We start from the raw sequence: 20433 nt of genomic DNA, 5'->3' as shown, positions 1-20433 counted from the left end.
AGTTTGACACCCCTGTGCTAACGCATGTCAATGTTTTGCTTGTGGGAAATTCGGACAGCAGGCGGACTGGTATCTTTGTGCTGTCCGATACAAGTTGCACCTAAGACTCTCAGATGCAACTCGCACATAGAAAGTGTGACGGAGGCCTTACATACGGTATATGACTGTTGATTTAAATGGGAAGCAATCTGACTTTCCGTCAGAGTTAATAATAAAAAAAAAGTCAATTTCCTATACATCCATTCAAACAAAAGGGTGCTATTTCTGTCCAATTTTTGGACACATTTTTCGGTGCATAGATCGAGCAGAAATATCGTCCGTGTGCAAATAACCTAATGGAGGTGGAAAGTGTGGCTGCCTATGATTTTCTTTAAGCCTGTATGCACACGGACAATTTTTTTTGCTACTAAAAAATAGGTCCAATGTGCGATTTTTGTGAGATTCTCCTGTGTTTTAGCAATTTTTATGTGTTTTGTATGCTTTTTTCACACACGTAAAAAAAAATTGCTTCCTGATTCTCTTTTTTTTTACATTCATGGTTCCCATGGTCACATGCATAAAAAATAGATCACATTCACATTATGAGAGTGTAATCTGTTTATTTAAATGCACTTATAGGCTTGAGTGGTTAATTCTCATATGAAAATCGCTACAATATAGGAAATACTATGAAAAAATTGGTCCAAAATTGCATGGAAATAGAACATATTCAATTAAATGGGGATATTTGCATGGCCTTTCTTTACTGGGCTGCACAGTGCAAGTAAAAAAAAAGCCCATGTGAAAAGCGCCATTAAAATGAATATGTTCTATTTCCATACGATTTAGGACCAACTTGCACAGAAAATCGCACAGAAAAATTGTCTGTGTGAAGGAATCGTTACTACAACAGCTCATTGCCCGGGTTTAAAGAAATCAGACTTGTGTTCAGGAGACAACCATTTAAGGCAAAGACTAGAGATGAGCGAGTATACTCGCTAAAGGCAATTGCTCGAGCGAGCATTGCCTTTAGCGAGTACCTGCCCGCTTGAGATGAAAGGTTCGGGTGTCGGCGGCGGGTAGGGAGCTGCGGGGGAGAGCGGAGCGGAACGGAGGGGAGATCCCTCTCTCCCCCCGGCTCCCTCCTGCTGACAGCCGCTACTCACCGCTCCCCCGCGCCGGCACCCGAACCTTTCATCTCGAGCGGGCAGGTACTCGATAAAGGCAATGCTTGCTAGAGCAATTGCCTTCACCGAGTATACTCGCTCATCTCTAGCAAAGACCCATACAGAGGTTTATAGAACCAATATATTGTATTGGTTTCTACATTAATTTTTGATATTACGTGGTAATAGGACATAATCTGAGCATTCAAGAATATAGCATTTAATCAGAAGTTGGGGGGGGGGGGCAAACTTTAATTATGTCACGTTTTTTCTTTAGCTAGAAAAACAGTCAGAATGGAAAGTTCGGACATACTTTGTGACTCTTGAATGAGCTTCTTGGAACTGTACAGTTACTTTCTCAGCAAGGTGAAGCAATAACAAAGTGACACTTCTCTCATCCGTTCTTGAGAAGGCATTGTGGCACGTTGGGGTCACTTGCCTGTGGATCGCTGACCTCTCATACATAAAAATGGAGCACCACACATGTAGAAATGCTCCAGAGACATGGATTCATTTAGTTCTGGTTCCTGACAGCCTTTATTTCACAGCAAACAGCATACAAACACAGTCCATGTGTAATCTTGGGTTCACCACCCACTGGGTCACCGACACTACCATGCCCAGGGTGTCTAGAGGGCGTCTTCCTCCGTCAGATGTGTGACTGACCCAAAACTGGTCCGCACGGATCAGGCTCCCAGTTCCTGACGCGGCATCTCCACCACTTCCATTGGTCCACACTGGACCCCAGGCTTTCAGCCCTTCCAGCTCACCTGAGCTGTAACTTCCCCCTTGCTTCTGGCAGGAACTGACTTTTATGCAACCAATTCTTGCCACACCCATCAGGTGTTAACCTTATCTCTTCAGAAGTCCTGTCTGCAGCCCTCTACAGGCCCTTCTGTGTACTGCTCTACTACAGCATTCATACGCAATAAACAACGTGGCTATGGGGCTCAATCGCTTTTGCAAAAAATGGCTGCTTCTGAACAGAAAAACTCCGCCGCCCCATCCTTCACACTGTAGGTTTCACAGTTTGCCCACAGTTCAATGACTCAAGTGTAACAGATTTTATTCTAGGGGACTGAAACACTTGTTCAATCAGGTTGGATTTAACTTATATTTTGTTCAATGACAAGGGTTGTATGGAATAGATAAAAGAGGGATGTTTTTTTTTTCCCCTGGGGGATTGGGTAGACCTACCTGCAAAGATAAGTTGATCACCTGGACATTTATTCTAATATAGGAACATCCAGATGACACGTATCTGTTAACTCCCAGTCATGGGGCAAAATAACTAAATATACAGAGATGATATATAAAAAATTGCGCAAATGAGTATTGATTTCTTATGTTTACCAGATTACTACCTCTATTTTCCTGAGGCTGGATTCACACAAACGTATATCGGCTCGGTTTTCACGCCGAGCCGATATACGTCGTCCTCATCTGCAGGGGGGGGGGAGGATGCAAGAGCCAGGAGCAGGAACTGAGCTCCCGCCCCCTCTTCACCCCCTCTCCGCCCCTCTGCAATGTTTGCAATGAAAGGAAGCAGGACGGGGCGGGGCTAAGTGTTGAGAATTAGCCCCGCCTCCATCCTGCCTCTCCCCATTGCAAACAGTGCAGAGGGGCAGAGAGGGGGCGGGAGCTCAAAGCACTGCTCCTGGCTCTTCCAGGCTCCCCCCAAGGCAGAGAGAGACGACGTATATCGGCTGGGCGTGAAAACCGAGCCGATATACGTTCGTGTGAATCCAGCCTAAAGTATATAGGAAAGTTAAAGGGGCTGAGTGATTGGTTGCTACACACTAATATCTGGGCCTCCTTTATAAAAAGCAAAAGACAAATGATGAGATTTTCATAATGTGATACATAAATTTATGTTTGAAGTGACCATTTTATTAGAAGGGTGAAATGGATAATGACATTTTTGCTAACAGATGACAAACAGTAGAGACTATTATTGTACTTCCTTTTCTTGAAGGGGTATTCCTATCTCGGGAATCCTTTTTCAATCTGTTCAAAATAAAAAAACCAATGCACTCAGCCATAAGATGTCTATTCCCAAAATGCTCAAGTCTCCAGATATTGCAGATATTGATTCCTCTGTCGTATGGTTAGAAGAGATGGCCTGTCTCCCTGGCAACAAGCAGTAAACAACCAGAAGACAGAGGAATCAATATCTGCAATATCTGGAGAACAGAGCATTTTTGAAATAAACATCTTATGGGTGAGTGCGTTTTTTTGTGATTTTTGAACACATTAAAATAGGATTCCTGAGATGGGAATACCCCTTGAAGAACATGTCACGTAAGCTATACATCAGGCATGGGATATAAGAAAACTCAACAAATTAAGGCCCATTTACAAGCAATGATTATCGCTCAAAATTTGTTAAAACTATGGTATATGAGTGATAATCGTTGCGAGTAAATGCTACCATCGTGCACTTTTCGTCTGAACAATGATTTTTAGGGGAGCTTAAAAACTATCATTCAAACCCCAAGCTGTGTTCTCCAGGAGAGCAGGAGATTACATTGTATTCTGTCTGCAGCCTGTTACAGAAAACAGACCACAGGCTGTTATCTCCACGGGAACTACAGATCACATTGTATTCTCTTAGCAGCCCCTGCCAGGACAATGGAGCTAATTGCAGAGCTTATACCACCTGCTGAGTTCTGCAAGCAGCTCCTGGAGGCTCATTTACATCAAATGAAGCTAATAAAGTACTAATGGGCATTAGTGTCCATTAGTACTTTATGCAATACGATCGATAAAACTTTCAATCTTTTAAGAGATTTGCTTGTAAATGGGCCTTTACATAAGGTATTATGTCTGTGGAGGTCTTAGAGTCTGGTCACATCCTGTTTTCACTTTCCGTTCACTGTATGCACCAGGAAAGCTCCTCTTGCAAACACTGAATGTAACCATCTTATTACATTGTCATGAATGTAAGTTGACTATAGCTAAACTACAAAAGGTTTATAGTGTGGCTGTAGGTATCTAGAGGTTTGGGGGTTCTCTGTCCCATAAGAGAACATAAGTACTGTGAATGGGAAGTGAAGAGGAGTGATTGCATACTGCACATCAGAATGCTAGACAGCCATACAGAGTGTGAGATCATTACACTAATTTACAATATCTGCACGGGGTTCTAGAGCTCCAAACTTTACATCTGCAGCCATCCTCAAGCTTTGTTAGCTGATGACTGAGTATTGTAGCTCAACATGTCTTGCTTTTGAGTATTGCATTATCCATGCTGCATGAAATATTCTAATTACTATCCACATGCACAGAACTGCATAACAGGTAGATATGAGATTTATTCCTATTTTGTTCCTATATGTGAAATGCGGTGCATTTAGTAACAGGTTTCATACTTTGGTAGGATTAACTACTCTTTTTTTCTTTTGTGACCTTCTTCCTTTTTTTCTCCGAGCCTTTTGGTGAAGGTAGAGCATTTTTTGAAACTGCAGACTGCACACTTTTTGTCTTTGGGGTTCTGAATTTGCTCTTCTGGTTGTAGAGAAGGTTCTTTTGGAAAAGACGAGGGATGTTTCCCCTATAGAGGAAGATGGCCAAAACCATTCCTAGGAGAGAATCACATAAAGTATTGAAGTGGAGTATAAAAATGGCCGTGGTCAGACAAGATATGGAAGTGGAATCTTTATTCTTGTAAATCATCTCAAGTGTATTATTTGCAGAAAACAAAATCGTTGAGTAATTTTGGAAGTAATCCACAAATGCAGCAATGCCAAACTTGGGGGGAAATTTCTCGAACTTCTGAAGGTTTTACATTTAAAAAGTGCCATATGCCACTGTATAGACATACAAACATACATCTGCTGTTGAGTTCCTTTGAGGTACACTGATAGTAAATATATTGACCAGATATTTGCCAAAATGACAATATTTTGGCAAACATCTGGCTAATAGAAGTCTGAGATTTTTAGACATCTATGTTGGGAGCATTTGCTGAAATAATATTATGTGGACCTAGCCTTAGGCCTCATGTCCACGGGTGGGTTTGATTTGCGGGACACCCGCAAATTAATTTAGGCATGTGGATTTGTTTTGCGGACTTTTTGGTCCGGAAAACAAATCGGAGCATGCTCCATTTTTGAGCGGATCCTGCACTGACACCTTCCAATGAAGTCAAAGGAAGCCGTCCGATCCACAGCATGTCCACAGCTGATACTGAGGACGTTCCGCGGATCCCGTGGAAAAGCAGATTTAAAAGAAAAAAAATGGACTGCGCATGTCTGACAGCGAGCTGTGAAGACCAAGCGCAGTACACCAACCCCAGAAATGGAGAGATCCACGCGGACACAACTGCCGGGAAAACATAGGTAAGCATGGGTCACTGGCCGTGGGCAGGGCTAGGTTCCATGCAGGATTCCCCACACGGAATACGACCTGCCTATGGACATGAGGCCTGAGAGTATCCAAGCAATAAACTGTACATGTACTTATAGATGTTCCTGCATTCTTATTGTTCTGTAATGTTCTGTTTCCCAGCAGTACCCTGGGCTGTGTGACCACTGATTTAGAGTCCATGCTTGGAGGTCAACTAGGTTAATGTAAATCTCTGCTGATCCAGAAGTTTTGCCTTCAACATTGTTAATCATCTCTAGAAACTCAGTTACCATTGCTGGTCTTCAAGTAGTTTAATATCATTGCTTGGAGATCCAGAGCCTCACAATACCTTCACACGAGCATATGCATATTTGTGTGCGCCACTGTAGTGGTCCAGAGTTAGGAGCCCCCACAACTACCTCAAATGAAGTGTATGTGTATATGTCTGTTAAACTGTGTCTGGTTATGTGTATTGGCCTAGACAGGTCCCCAAAAGGTCAATGTCTGATGTCTCTCTAGCTAACTTTTGAATGACTTTGCAGAATGTAACCTAACCTGCTCTGTGTCTTGTCAATCACCTCTAGCTAGCCCTGGGATTGGGTAGAGAGAATTTCCTCTAGCCCAGATTGGTCAGTGGAGAGGTATAAAAGCTAGCACTTGGGTGTGGTTAGACAGTCTAGTCCTGGCGCTCAGTTTTGGAGATAGCTGAGAGAAGACAGCCAGAGACTGGGGAGTTACAAAGCGAACATCTACACAAAGTCTTCTGAGAAGTAGTCTAGTTCTGGAGCCTAATCATGGAGTTACAAGGAGAACATCTAAGTGTGAGTACCTAACCAGAGAATTGGTGCTGGAGTTTTAGCAGATGAGACAGACAGAGGAAAGACAGAGAAGAGGAGTACAGGAAAGGAACAAGTCAGCAAGTCAGCAAGTCAGTAATTTGTCTGCAAAGAATTAGTCAAAGCCAGGGATAAAAGCTGGAAGTGTTGTACTGCTACCGGTATATGTTGCCACAGCCCCCCTGAGAAAGTGTTTCAATGCAATGTCTACTAATGCAATGCCAAGTCGTCAAATATCTCAAGTCAATGTGATTTACCAGTTACTGCAAGTGAATGTAAATGCAAAGTCAAGTACCCTCTTTTTTGCACATGTATCAGTGTATTTTGCTGTACTTTTTCTGCATGCAGGGCATGCTCACGTGGCAAACAAAGATGCAGCGCTTGAAATTGCTAATTTGTTTAATGAGTTCTAGATGAGTTCTTTTTCCGGCGGAATTACGCAGCATATTACGTATCACCTTGCATATTGAGCAGGCATTTGCACTCCACCTATTGACTTCTGTCCCTCTGCTTCATCTGTTCTGGGACCCTTTTTCTGCTATTTAAGATGGCTGCTACAATTTTCTAACTACCTAATGCACACTGTGCACTGCTATCTGATTGGCCGCTATTGGTCACATAACGAGCTCTGGCCAATCAGAGAACAGGTATAGTGCATTGGTAGTCTAACACAGTGGGCATTAGGTAGTCTGAAGATTTTCGGCCGTATTGGAAGACTGAAAATGGGACCTCGAACAAGCAGAATAGAGGGATGACAAAGAAGAACTGAAGGCAATGTATGTCCTAGCACAAAATTTTGTACCAAAACCGGAGGGTCACTTTAATAAATAAAACCTAGCCATTCAATATGTAATGATTATTATCTAATTGTCAAATAAACAGCATTCATGGTGATCTAGTTGGATAACTAAAAAATACTGTAATTGTCAAAATATATCTTTCTTTTAGGGCTCTTTCACACGAGCGTATACAGGCCGTGTTATCACAGCTGACCGATATAAGCTACCCATCTGATGCATTGGTTTCACACGCTTCAGTTCAGATGGGCGTATTCCAGATGACTAAAAACGGGCAGCCGGCAATGATAGCGCATATGGTGCGCATTCTAGCTGGACATTTTTATGCTGGCCAGAAAAGATAGTTCTAGAACTCCTATGGGAGCCTATGTTAGCTGCCGTAGAAGGGAGGTGGGAGGGAGTTTAGAAGTGTGACTGCTAAACTCCCTCCTCCTTCTCTCCTGCTCTTTGCCAATTGCCAGCTGTCTGCAATAGGAGGGGGCGGGAGCTAGTGTGCTAAAGTCACGCCTCCTTCCCCTTGCCAGCAGCTCTCATAGGCTGAAGCGGAGACGGGGAGGGATTAGCTGTGTTAAACTCCCGTCCCTCCTCTTGTCGTAAGTCGGGAAGGGGGTGGGAGTTTAGCAGAGCTAAACTCCCACCGCCCTGGCCGACGGTATCCCTTGGCTGTGGTGTATATGTGCCACTGCCTCGGCCATCTGAACAGGCGTTAAAACGGGAGTTGCAGCCATGACCTGGTCACGGCTGCCTCTTGTTCACACGATTGTCAGCTGCGCTGTGGGCGTGACACAGCCAGACGAAAATCGTTGCGCCCGTGTGAATGAAGCCTAACTTTGAGTATATTCATGCACCCTATAGACTTTGTTGTAAAAATGTTTACCTTTTCTAAAATCTTCCACTCACCAATTAAAGCACCAGCAACATAAACAATCGAGTATTCCAGCAGTGTCTTGCCAGGGCAATTAAACGTCAAGGCGTAGGCCAGAACTGGGTTGATGTAAGCTGCAGTATATGGACCACCTAAGGAAAGTAACCACAATACAACAAATAGATGAATGAATAATACTATAGTCATTAGGTGAATTAATTCTTTCACCACTTAAAGGTGTACTTCCAGTGAAAAACTAAAATCCAAGGATGCATTCACTTGTAGCGGAGATGCTGCAGATGTTACACAGCAAAATTCGCAGCATTTACGCGTCAAAAAGCACGCCATTGGTGCAGATTTTGTACTTATTACCTGCGTGATACAGGGCAGAGGCTTCTGTCAGTGGGGTCTCCACGTCTCGTGAACCTTTATGAACTATGCACTATCTGGCTACACAAGTTATAACAAGAATTATACAGTATCTATAGATATATACATATACATTTTTTTCTGACTGGTGCTATATAGAAACAGGTGGATGGACATATCAGTTATAGGCTAGTGTAGTTAAGGACCTCCATGCTTTGATTAAACTTCCTCCCTTGCAATTCATCTCCTGCTTCATATATATTATTTGCAATACTTACACATTTTGTAGGTCTTCCCAATAAGCCGGTTGGATGAATTGATTGATGAAACTGATTGCTCTATGTATTATTGCTGTATATTGATGAATTGTATGTGTTTTTTTTAATTATCTGGCCAGGTTACTATAATTTATATACTTCAAAAGACACCTAGATCCTCCATGAAAAAAGTAGTTTTGCCTCTATGGGGTCTCTTTCACACGAGCGACAGTGATATCGGCACTACAAAAACGCTGCGATATCGTAGCTTTTTTCCCAAGATTTTATAGCGTTATAGTTGCGATTTTCTCGAGCGACTTTGTAGGGACTTTTACTGCGATTTTTTTCAGGAGAAAGAGAATAGGATTTCTAATCTTAAAGTTGCATCGCACAAAAACGTTGATTTTGTGCGATGCAATGCAACAAAAATGAAGGCTCCATAGGGAAACATGGGATACAAAACATCACAAATCGCGGCAGTATACAGCATGCTGTTATTTCTTTTTCTAGCAACAGACAAAACATCTCATGTGAAGGAACCCATTGGAAACCATGGGCTTCACATACATACGTTTTGTAGCAATGTTGTATCGATACAAAATTGCGCGATTTTGTAGCTTGTGAAAGCAGCCTAAGGCCTCATTCACACGGGCGGCAAAGTCTCGTGATTTTGTCGAGATGCTACAAATCGCATGTATGAGAAGCTCATGCTTTCCTATGGGTTAATTCACACATGCAATGTTTTGTAGCATGCAACAAATCGACACAATAACCTTGTGGGTCCGGCGATATGCCAGCGACTGGTGAGGTTTTGTAGCCCATGTTTCCCTTTGGAGCCTTCCTCCCTGTTGCATCGCATTGCACAAAAACGCGATTTTTATGCAGTGCGATGCAACTTTCACAGTAGAAAATCCTACTGTCAAAGCCTAAACCAAGGCCTAACTGCAGGAAAAGATTAAACTAACAGTTTACATCACCCTACAAGTGCTGTCTGACGCTGCGGCAGCTTCCTCTCGATCCCTGACAATGTTTCTCTTCATCTCTCCTGGCCGGGGATTTAAAAATCCCCGCCTCCTGGAAGCGCTGGCTGTGATTTGCTGATGCTTAGCCAATTACAGCCAGCACTCGATGAACCAATCACAACCAATACAAAGACAATACAACGAGAATATGATGGGCGACTAAATCTGGGGGCTGGTACGTGAAAGTATCGAAGTACACAATCGTGAATCGAAAATAACCAGGCATTTTCATTCATTTGGAACTCTATGAACATACTCTGCATTGTATAATGACTTTGGCTCATAATTGTAAGTAATTTTTTTCTCACTATGTATGTCTTTGAAACATTCGAAATTCAAAATCATATATTTTTCGATGTCCTCACCACAAAAGCAAACTTTTTTCGAAATGGAAGTAATTTTCCATTATATTTTACAAAAAGCTCATAGGAACAAATAAACTTTTCTTAGACACAAAAATCACATTGCCTACCTATAACTCACCCCACCTTCACCCAATAGTTGGAAGAGACTTATCCAAACAGTGAGCGGCCAGGTTAAGCTCAAACTATATCTGAATAGGCTTCCATCCCTGAGCTAGGACCCAATATAAATAGCCTGCTGTTCAAAAAATACAAAAAATGAGGCATTGTGCTACTTTTGATCAGATTTGCTTCTTTCATGGTCAACATTTTAATCACTGCAGACACAGAATTAATCTGACTTAGGACTCACTGACACGGGCATACGTTTACTGCATGTTATGTGTGTAAAATGGAGTGCTAAAAGCTTATTGCTTTACTTTGGGCCATTCAGACCTACATTTTTCTTACGTGCGTGAAAAAAAAAAAAATTGCAGTATGGCTTATTTTGGTGTTTATTACGAGCGTAATACGCCCATTATAGGCTACAGGTGTTTGAAGAATGCAGTACATACACATGTTACATTTGTATTTGTCTAATATGCAGCAAACATATGCCCGTGTGTGTGAGCCCTAAATAAAGGACTCTATATGTCTACTTACCTGCATATGCCAGTAAAGTGATGGTCAGGGCACTTATAGGCACCCTGAAGAACAATCTTGTGTTTTGGAAGTGAAGTAGCATTATGTGATAGCTGAAGGCACTCAGTGCTTCCACAAAAGTTCCTTGGGCCACGGTAGTTTGCAAGGAGGAACTGCAATCGTCCAACATCATCATTTGGATTGTGTGAAATTCTGTCAGCTCCAGTCTCCAGTACTGTCGGGTTAAGAACCTTGCTGCTTCCATGCCTCCAACCTGAGCCACTAACTTAAGTATGGTGTCTACTAATGGGCTATCCTTCAGTAAGAACTCCTGAAGAGAGACTGATGAGTTGGCAGAAGCCCCATCAAAAGTGAATCCATGAGCTAAAAAGAGCAGAAAGAGGAGAGTAGACACAACATCCAAGCCATATCCGCCACCCCACATACCAATCTCTACCAGCATGCGGATTTCCATATAACAGGCACATAGTTGCAGAAAACTGGCAAACTCGCTGACAGTGCATCGGTAAATCCTGGCCGGAAGCAGTTTCTTACTTATCCAACGAGTAAGTTGAGACAAGCAGATGACTGAGAAAAAGAAGCCTACTGATATGTTTAGCCCAGCCATGGTGGTAGGAAAGGGGGTGACAGTGAAAGAGGAAACTTAAGAAGAAATTATTCCGCACTTATACAGAGTTTAGTGTTGTAAACGTGGCCCAATCTGCTACTGGCCGCATCAAGGACACACGTGGGAACCAGTACAGTTGTGCTACACAACACTTCATTGAGTTTTCTAACATAAATAAAGCAGCAGTCATTACACTTTAGGCAGCTTTATATTAATCAGCTACTCTCAACGCTGTAAGGAGCTATTAAGGGGTCAATATTTTTAGAAATTGCAAGATTTAAGAGAATTTTTTATTAAAAACCAAGCATTGTCCATATATTTGTAAATATCAGAAGTTAGCGCATCAGTGAGTTCCAGAAATATTGACACTAATCTGTTTAACAGAGGTGATCATTTTGGCAAAAGTAACAGGAAGTGCAGCGATGTTGTTTGTGTCACCATTGGATTAGTTTCACAATAATTTAACACATTATGAATCGAAGATGCTAGCAAAATCAGTTTTAGAATCATTACAGTATGTAAGGCCGAAAAAAGACATATCTCCATCCAGTTCAACCTATTACCCCCTAATGTTGATCCAGAGGAAGACAAAAAAAAACAACAGTGTAGAAGGCAATTTTCACAAATTCCTTCCAGACTCCAATCTGGCAATTGGAATAATTCCTAGATCAAGAATCCCTTCTGAAGTAATTATTTATTATAACATATAATATTGTTACACTCAAGAAAGGCGCTTAGGCCCCTCTTGAACTCTTATAGAGTTCGCCATCACCATAGTCTCACTGCTCTTACAGTAAAGAACCCCCTTCTGTGTCAGTGTAGAAACCTTCTTTCCTCTAGACATAGAGGGCACCTCCTTGTTTCCATCACAGTCCTGGGTATAAATAGATGATGGGAGGGATCTCTGTATTGACCCCTGACATATCTATACATACATATTAAGTCACCAATTAGCCGTCCTTTTTCTAAACGAAATAATCCCAATTTTGATAGCCTCTCTGGGTATTGTAGTCCACCCATTCCATTTATTACTTTACTTGCCCGACTTTGTACTCACTCAAGCTCTGATATGTCTTTCTTAAAGGGGTTGTCCGGCGAAACAAAGTTGGGGTATACACTTCTGTATGGCCATATTAATGCACTTTGTAATGTACATTGTGCATTAATTATGAGCCATACAGAAGTTATTCACTTACCTGTTCTGTTGCTAGCGTCCTCGTCTCCATGGTGCCGTCTAATTTTCAGCGTCTAATCGCCCGATTAGACGCGCTTGCGCAGTCCGATCTTCTCCGTGTTGAATGGGGCTGCTCGTGCTGGAGAGCCGCTCCTCGTAGCTCCGCCCTGTCACGTGTGCCGATTCCAGCCAATCAGGAGGCTGGAATCGGCAATGGACCGCACAGAAGACCTGCGGCCCACCGAGGGTGAAGATCCCGGCGGCCATCTTCGCAAGGTAAGTAAGAAGTCACCGGAGCGCGGGGATTCGGGTAAGTACTATCCGGTTGTTTTTTTCAACACCTGCATCGGGTTTGTCTCGCGCCGAACGGGGGGGCTATTGAAAAAAAAACAAACCCGTTTCGGCGCAGGACAACCCCTTTAAGTACCGATGCCCAAAACTGTCCAAAATATTCCATATGTTGTCTGACCAGTGACTTCTAAAGAGGAAGAATGATGTTCTCGTCATGTGTTCCCTAATCAGTGTTTAAGAAACTATCACACTGTAATGTAAAGTTGACAACCAACATGGCTGCACTACCAGCATCAGTTTTTGCAAAAAATTAGCAATATCTCTGTAAGTAAATGAAGCTTTTTAAAGGAGGCTTCCAGGTCTAAAAGACTCTGTCATCATGTTTTTGCAGTCCTTACTGAGAGCACCATAAGGTAGTGCCTGTCACACTGATTTCAGTGATATGTCTGTAATAAAACTTACCTTTTATTAGTAGCAGCCAGACACAGAACTAGTTCTGCATATTCATGAGCTGCAGGTTGGCCACACCCACTCCATATATAGAGGAGAGGAGATATGTGATCTATGTCCAAATCCAACCAAGGACAACATCTGCATGGAGTTTGTATGTTTTCTGCATGTTTGCATTAGTTTCCTACAGGCACTCCTAAATTACATTGGTAAATTGGCTTCATATGAATTTACCCCCTGTGTGTCTCTGAGATCAGGCATTTAGATTGTGATTCCATTAGAGACAGGAACAGATGTGAGTGAGGACAATATCCGTACAGCGCTGCAAAATACTGTAGACAAATAAATGATTACCTTTCTTTTAGGTGGAGCACTTCTCATTTAGCCATCTGTTCTTCATGGCCATTTTCACAGACGATCCTTTAACAGGGTCAGGGTACAAAAGGCTACAGATGAAGTTTCTGGACCCCAATTTAAAGCAAACAAATAAGAAAAAAAAAGAAAGAAAAAACGACTATATGGCTGGGTTCACACGGGGCAGAATTACAGCAGAAATTCCATGCAGACTTTTGGCACAGAAATTCCGCCTGCAATCTTATACCCGAGCCTAAGCAGCAAGGTGGACAAGAGTTGTAAAACTCTTGTCCACACACTGCGGGCAGTCCGCACTGAAACTGACATGCAGCGCTGAATTAAAATCCGTGACATGTCAATTATATCGCCGTTTCCATTGTGGGCTCTCTCCTCTCTATGGAGAGAGATTCCCGCAGCGGAATATAGGCAGACAAGCCGCTTCAAACTTGCGCCGAACCACGTGGGTTTTGAAGCTGGCTTTCCGCTACGGAAATCTTGCAGGTCATTCGGCAAGATTTCCGCCCCGTGTGAACCCAGCCATAATTCTTATTCTAGACATAACAAAGACAAGTTCCAAAAACTATTCTTTATATGCCGTATGTAATCGAAATAGCCCACCTTCATACACTGAATGTTATCTTCAGAGCTCCTGCACACAGCGGAATCCCGCAGCGGAATCTTGCCCTGGGAGCAGCGGTGTCTGCGCGTACCTTGTCACTTTTGTTTTCATCTGTTCGGCGAATGCGCCCTCCGCAATTGGTTTCCACAAGAGTGCAGGAAGAATCAATTTCCCATAGCATGCTATGGGCGGTATTTGCTGCGGATCCACGGTGCGGACGCCCACCGCACATTCCACAGCAAATATCTACCCGTGAGCAGGAGCCCTTAGAAAGTCCCATTGGAAATGGCATGTTTCTGTTCTTCATATTGCTTAGCATGAACTTCCTGTTGTTGGGCTATGATGTAAATGTGAATTTTCCGGTCGGCATTGAATATGCAAATAGAGAAAGCAAATCAAGTATATAAGTTAGACACGGTCCATATTTTTGTGAAAAAGAAGTTTTAAAGAGTCTGTCATCAGGTTTATGCTGCCGATGTCGTTGGGGCAGGACTCCACTGGCTTCTCCCCGCCCAGATTGTCTAGCCTGACAGGTCTCGGACTCTCCCAGTTTGTATAGAAAAATAGAATTTACAGCCGGGCTCACATGGCTGTAAAGGTAAAACGCTGCATGGGTCACGCAGTGTTTTACCGCTGTGAAGTTGGCGGGGCCCGGTGTACTGCCGTGTATGGCAGCAAAATTGTACTGCGCATGACAGCATATCTTACACATGCTGTCATGTGCAGTCCACCAGTTTGTCTTTTTTTATCATGTACAGATAGTCCGCGACTTGCGAACGTTCGAGTTACGAACTTCGCAAGATGCGAACAATCTGTTCTGCACAGTATGATGTAATGCTATGGCATTACATCATACTGTGCAGGGACCGGAGAGGCTTCTATCAAACCTAAAAAAGACACATGTCCAATTAGTTAAGCCTATTATCCTGCAATGTTGTCCCACAGGAAGAAAAAACAAACACGGAGGTAGAAGCCAAGTATCCTCATTTATCTGTTTTTCAATACTTTATTACTTGTCATTATAAAAGGGCCTAATAGAGAATTGTTAATGACAGCCCAGCAAATCACTGGTATGTCCCAGGAAGAATCTCATTAGCACCCCATGATCAGATCATTGGGCAGGCAGTGGTTGATAAAGGAAGCAGCGTATGACACCCTTAGATGTGACAGTCAGTATTGATAGTGGCATTGAAGGGTTAAACGGGCAGGATCTTGGACGTTACTACAAAATGCCGTTCACAGTGTTATTTACTATGGTGTGCAATTATGTCGGGTATTAGCTGCGGTATACAGCACAGTGACGGAACCATTCACTTGCATTATGAAATGGACAGCTCTTTGCTGCCCGTTTTACAAGAGTTCTGCTTGTTTCCATTATATTTGAGTATAGGAGAATATAGTCGACTGCATTATTCTGTACTCCAAATATAATGGAAACCTTGTAAACCGGGCACCAAAATGGGATTCGTTTCACTAGTGGCAGTGACCGGTGTTCCATTCAGTGCTGTTTTCTGCAGCAGCCACGGAATCCCCTGATGTAATCACAGGGACTGTGAACGCTCGCTTCCATGTGAATAGCGTGGCTGATACGCCTCGGCCATCCTTGCACCATTCATGTACGGCAATGTTCAGGAACTACTTAATGTCTGAAACTTACCGTGTTTCCCCCGAAAATAAGGCACCCCCTGAAATTTGCAGAAGACCCAAATATAAGGCACCTACGATAGTAAGGCATAGTAAAGTGTGCAGGCAAGTCAAGAGACCTGTCCCCTGCTGCCATCCCCGTTGTGTCCTACCTCCAGATGTATAGGTAGATCTGCAGACAGTCTGCTGTGCTGTATGAGTGTGCTGTTGTGAGCTCCACTTGCTGGCTGGAAAAGTCCATACTGTACGTTCTGTTCCTGTTGTACATGTCTGCTGTGATGAGCTCCCCCTGGTGGCCGGAAGCTGCAATACCATCCCTGCTTACAAGTGGTACAGGAACTTCTGTCTGCAGACAGGTACGTTACTTTACAGCCCTTATTTTTTTATGGCTCTGTGTGTGAGTCAAGCAACCTGTGTGTGATTCTTAAGGCTGGGTTCTCACAGAGCGTATTTCCAGTGGAAATCTCGCAGTTTGGGCACAGCGATAAACAGCGAGATTTCCGCCGGGAAAGCGCTGCTTCAAAACCCACGGCACTTAGACACTTGTTTTGAAGCGACCTGGCTGCACGCTTTTCCGTTTCGGTGGCCGGTGTATCCGCACCACAACACCGGCTTCTCCCAGCTTTGCCGTGACAGATTTGCTGTCCCATGTGGACGAGATTTCTGAGAAATTTCGTCCACAAAGCTGGCCAATTGAGGGATTAGCAGCCACAGACGGATTTGCCGCGGCGAAATAAGACACCCCCTGAAAATAAGACGTAGCGCATATTTGGGAGCAAAAATTAATATAAGACGCGTCTTATTTTCGGGAAAACAGGGTAGAAGTGTAGAGGAGTGCAGGAAGGGGCACAGCAGAATAATTTATATAATGGTATGTTCCCACGACACATTTTGCCATAATTCGGCACCAAAACATGCAACAAATCTGTGGCAAAATCTGCATAGGTAAGGCCCATTTACACATAACGATTATCGCTTAAAAATTTGATCAAGTGACTGAAAATGAGAGATAATCATTACATGTAAATGTGGACATCGTGCACTTTTCGTTTGAATGATGATTTTAAGGTGAACTTAAAATCCATCGTTCAGACACAGATAAAGTGTCTCTCAGTAGACCACAAGCAGTTATTTCCGCGGGAGTCGGCAGATAACATTGCAGCCCCTTGCACAGCTGGGCGTGTGATTAATCACATGCTGAGCTCTGCAAACAGCTCCTGGAGGCCTTTTTACGTGCAAATGAAGATGATAAAGTGTTAATGGCAATCAACACTTTATGCAAAAATAATCGCTAAATCTTTCAGTCATTTGAAAAATTATTGTTGGCATATTAATGGGCCATCACAGCAGAGTCTATGATGAAATACAATAAAATCCCTGAGCTCCTGGTAAATAGACGATCATAAATAAATCTAACACTTCCTAGGGGAATCCGCTGGGTAGGCAAGACTCCTTTAAAATTCAGGGTAGCCCATAATAATCCAAAGTTAGGTTGTAGGAATCAGTTTGTTGTTCCTCTTCTTTTATTCAGGTACAACAGAACAATAAAATAGACTAAACACAATAAACACGCAAGTGATTTATTTTGGACCGTTTATTCACCTGCAACACGGGCATTTTATTTTACTTCATCATATTCTCCATTTAAACGACCAAAGTATTCTGTTATCCCTGGCTTTTCTTGAAATGTTCTTCCTGCATTTTGAAGACATTCGCAGGGATCTGGTGTATTTGACAACTAATCTACCCAAGGCTAACTCGGACCGGCGGTGTGGACTGCTATCAGCTGCCGGGCGGTCCACACCAGGTGAGTGCCTTCCACGTTTATCTCAACTTACCATCCATTTTTTGGAGTGCTATCCACATCATTATGTGTATGGGCTACAGTGTGTAAGGATGCTTTTACATCTGCCCTGGGGATTCCACGTTTCTGCTCCATTCAGGAAGCTGGAAAGGGGAATCCCCACAGCCAAACAGCTCCATCTCTAGATAAAACCAGTCAGCACTAAGCAGACCCCATTGAATATAATGGGGTCTGCCTACTCTCCACCCAGCGTTTGGACAAAAGAAAAGGTGCTGTATGTAACACTTTTTCTTCCAGTATTTTCAGCCACATCTGTGATGAAACCTCCTGCTGAAGGTACTGACGCAGATGTGAAACCACCCTTACTGAGGTCTCTCAGCTTCTTCTAGCACCTAGCCTGGTTTGCGGCCTAGTCATCATTGCAGCCCTAGCTTATCATTTCTAGCTATGGCCAGCAGGTAGATTCCCTCACCTCCTATGCTCTTAGCCACTAAGTTCACCTGTGGCCATTAGCTGCTCACTGTTGCCCCAGTGAACACTCGCTTTAGTCCTTGCATTACTTCTGGCCCAACTGGTCTCAGGACCCGGCTGCAGCAGTGCTTTGCTAGGACTCCTGAACTCCACATCTGCCAAAAAGTCAAGGGGATGCAACCTCCACCATGTGCTCTTCTTCATCTACGCTCACCTCCAGCAGGGCACGTGAACATGGGACTTGTGGTTTGCATCAAACTTTCAAAATGGAACAGTGCTTGGTCCCGATATTATAGGCCCCCTCCTCCACATTCTTCAAGTAGGGGACTGCAGAACGTCTTTCCTCCTTTACATAGACAGATATATTCGTACTGGTACACCATCACTGTGCTCCTTTAACAATCCAGCATTGAAGGCAAAATACATCACTTGGTATCCATTATGTCCACATCGGTGTGTGAACACAAACACAATTTTTAAATGTAGTGATATACAAGTAATAACAGGAGCATAGCAGTAGCTTTTACAACTCTAACATGACCCCCCACCCCCATTGCCTCCCACTGTTAAGCATTCTAATCATAATTTTTATTATTTACTGCTGCATTGTGTACAAGAACTCTGAACACGCTCTATGTAAATTTATCGGTTGGAGTCATGGAGGTGGAGTCACTCACTTGAAGAGTCCTGACCCCACTTCCTGAGCACACCCATTCTGGCTTGATTGATGTCCGAGGCTGGGATAAATCACCACAAGCTCAATCTAAATGCTTCAACCACAGCCTAGTTCCCAAGCATACACATTGGCGCACTGTGCCAGAAGCCGTCGGCCTGTGAGAAGTATTCCTCATGCAATTACATCTATGATTAGGTACTAGAAAGGCTTGATATTACATGTTCCCAGCCTCAGAACCGTCAAACAAACCAGAATGAGCACCATTTGGGATTAGACTCAGTTTCCAAATTCCCCTTTTGTAGGTTCCACGTCCGATTTCACCAGAAGAAGTGTGCAGAAAAAGCAGTATTAAAACAGCAAAGTGTATAGTGGGCCAAAGCTTGTTGCACCTTAGAGATCTAGAATAGGTGCAGTTTTCTGTTTTTTTTTAACACTCCCAGCCCAAAGTGGCACCATCTGCCTCGTCTATCATCTGGTCTGACTTCTTCTCATAAACCCTAGAGCAATTCTAAAGTGTCAGGCCCTTTGCATCTGCTTACATTTGTTTTGTGCGGGTCACATGTGTAAATACAAGTCAAACTCTTCTTTGGGCAACTGCTGTCAAGACTTTTACATGTTCCAATGCAGTTTTAAATTTTCAGATATAGGATATCCAACATGAACAACGTGTGTCACTTCATTAGCGGCAGTCACAATCCGCAATGTGTTCATCTTCTAATCTCCTGTACTGCTAGACTACAGTTAACATGGCATGCATTGTCAACATGTTAGGAACTGATCCTCCGCACTGAGGGCCGAGGATCCTTAAAAGGAAAACTAAAGCTCTAAACGTTTCCATGCATTGAAGCCTTTTATGCCAAATGATAGAGCATGAACATTTGTTATTGTTCCCAGCAAGAGAAACCAAGTAATCTTGTAGATACGATACCTTTTAATGGCTAACAAAAATACATGATAGCCATTAAAAGGTATTATATCTACAAGATTACTTGGTTTCTCTTGCTGGGAACAATCACATTTCGCTCTACTGGCTAACACGGTACGAGATCTTTGTTTTCATTGAACATTTGTTAGAATGCTCGTCCACTAGATCACGGCCCCAGATAAATAGGGCAGTGATCAGCCAATGAACACTTGTTCTTTGTTATATTTTGTGCAGTCGGAGTATTCATCGTTCTTCGGCAGCACATCTACACACGTTGCCAACTGTATAAAACAGTCATTCGTTCCCCTATTCTCTTTTATTACCGTCATTCGAATGGGCCAGTGTAAAAGGCCATGTAAAGAGCACCACTCTTGATGATCGAAGCTCCTCAAATGCCGGATATCAACAAATGTAAAAGGACCTTTAGTGTTCTTTTTCTTACTGCCTCTAGATATCAGATCCACTACATTGAGACTATTGTCAGCAGTCAGGTTTTGATGACATGCATAGTCAATTATATGGTCTAGTCCACACAGGTTCTCCACAGTTGGCGACTGGAAGAAAGACTCCTATCACAATTACTGATGTTAATCGGATTAAATTTCACACAAGTGTATTGCAGACAAATTTATGTGTCCATACTACGGACAAGTGTCATGGCCCAACTGTGGGTCTACTGACCTGAACTCAAGAGCATTGTAGGAAACTATGATGCTATAAGTTCTGGTCAGGATGGGACACTGGTCCATATTACGGAAGCATAAATGTAGATGTAA

The 20433-nt window shown here is 43.0% G+C and overlaps 1 protein-coding gene across 1 annotated transcript; it reads right to left on the bottom strand.

The window, feature by feature from the left end:
- Window positions 1-4526: 4526 nt before the first annotated feature.
- Window positions 4527-11249, bottom strand: LOC136623221 (aquaporin-12-like). Its single transcript, XM_066598162.1, has 3 exons — window positions 10643-11249; window positions 8026-8142; window positions 4527-4726 (listed from the first exon to the last, which is right to left on the bottom strand). Exons 1-3 carry the CDS (start codon window positions 11247-11249, stop codon window positions 4527-4529), a joined length of 924 nt encoding a protein of 307 aa, XP_066454259.1.
- Window positions 11250-20433: the final 9184 nt, after the last annotated feature.

The sequence above is a fragment of the Eleutherodactylus coqui genome, chromosome 1 (assembly GCF_035609145.1).
Source record: "Eleutherodactylus coqui strain aEleCoq1 chromosome 1, aEleCoq1.hap1, whole genome shotgun sequence".
In the NCBI taxonomy this organism is placed as follows: Eukaryota; Metazoa; Chordata; class Amphibia; order Anura; family Eleutherodactylidae; genus Eleutherodactylus; species Eleutherodactylus coqui.
Note: the sequence above shows the minus strand (reverse complement) of the source record. Positions and strands in the feature narration are given on the sequence as shown.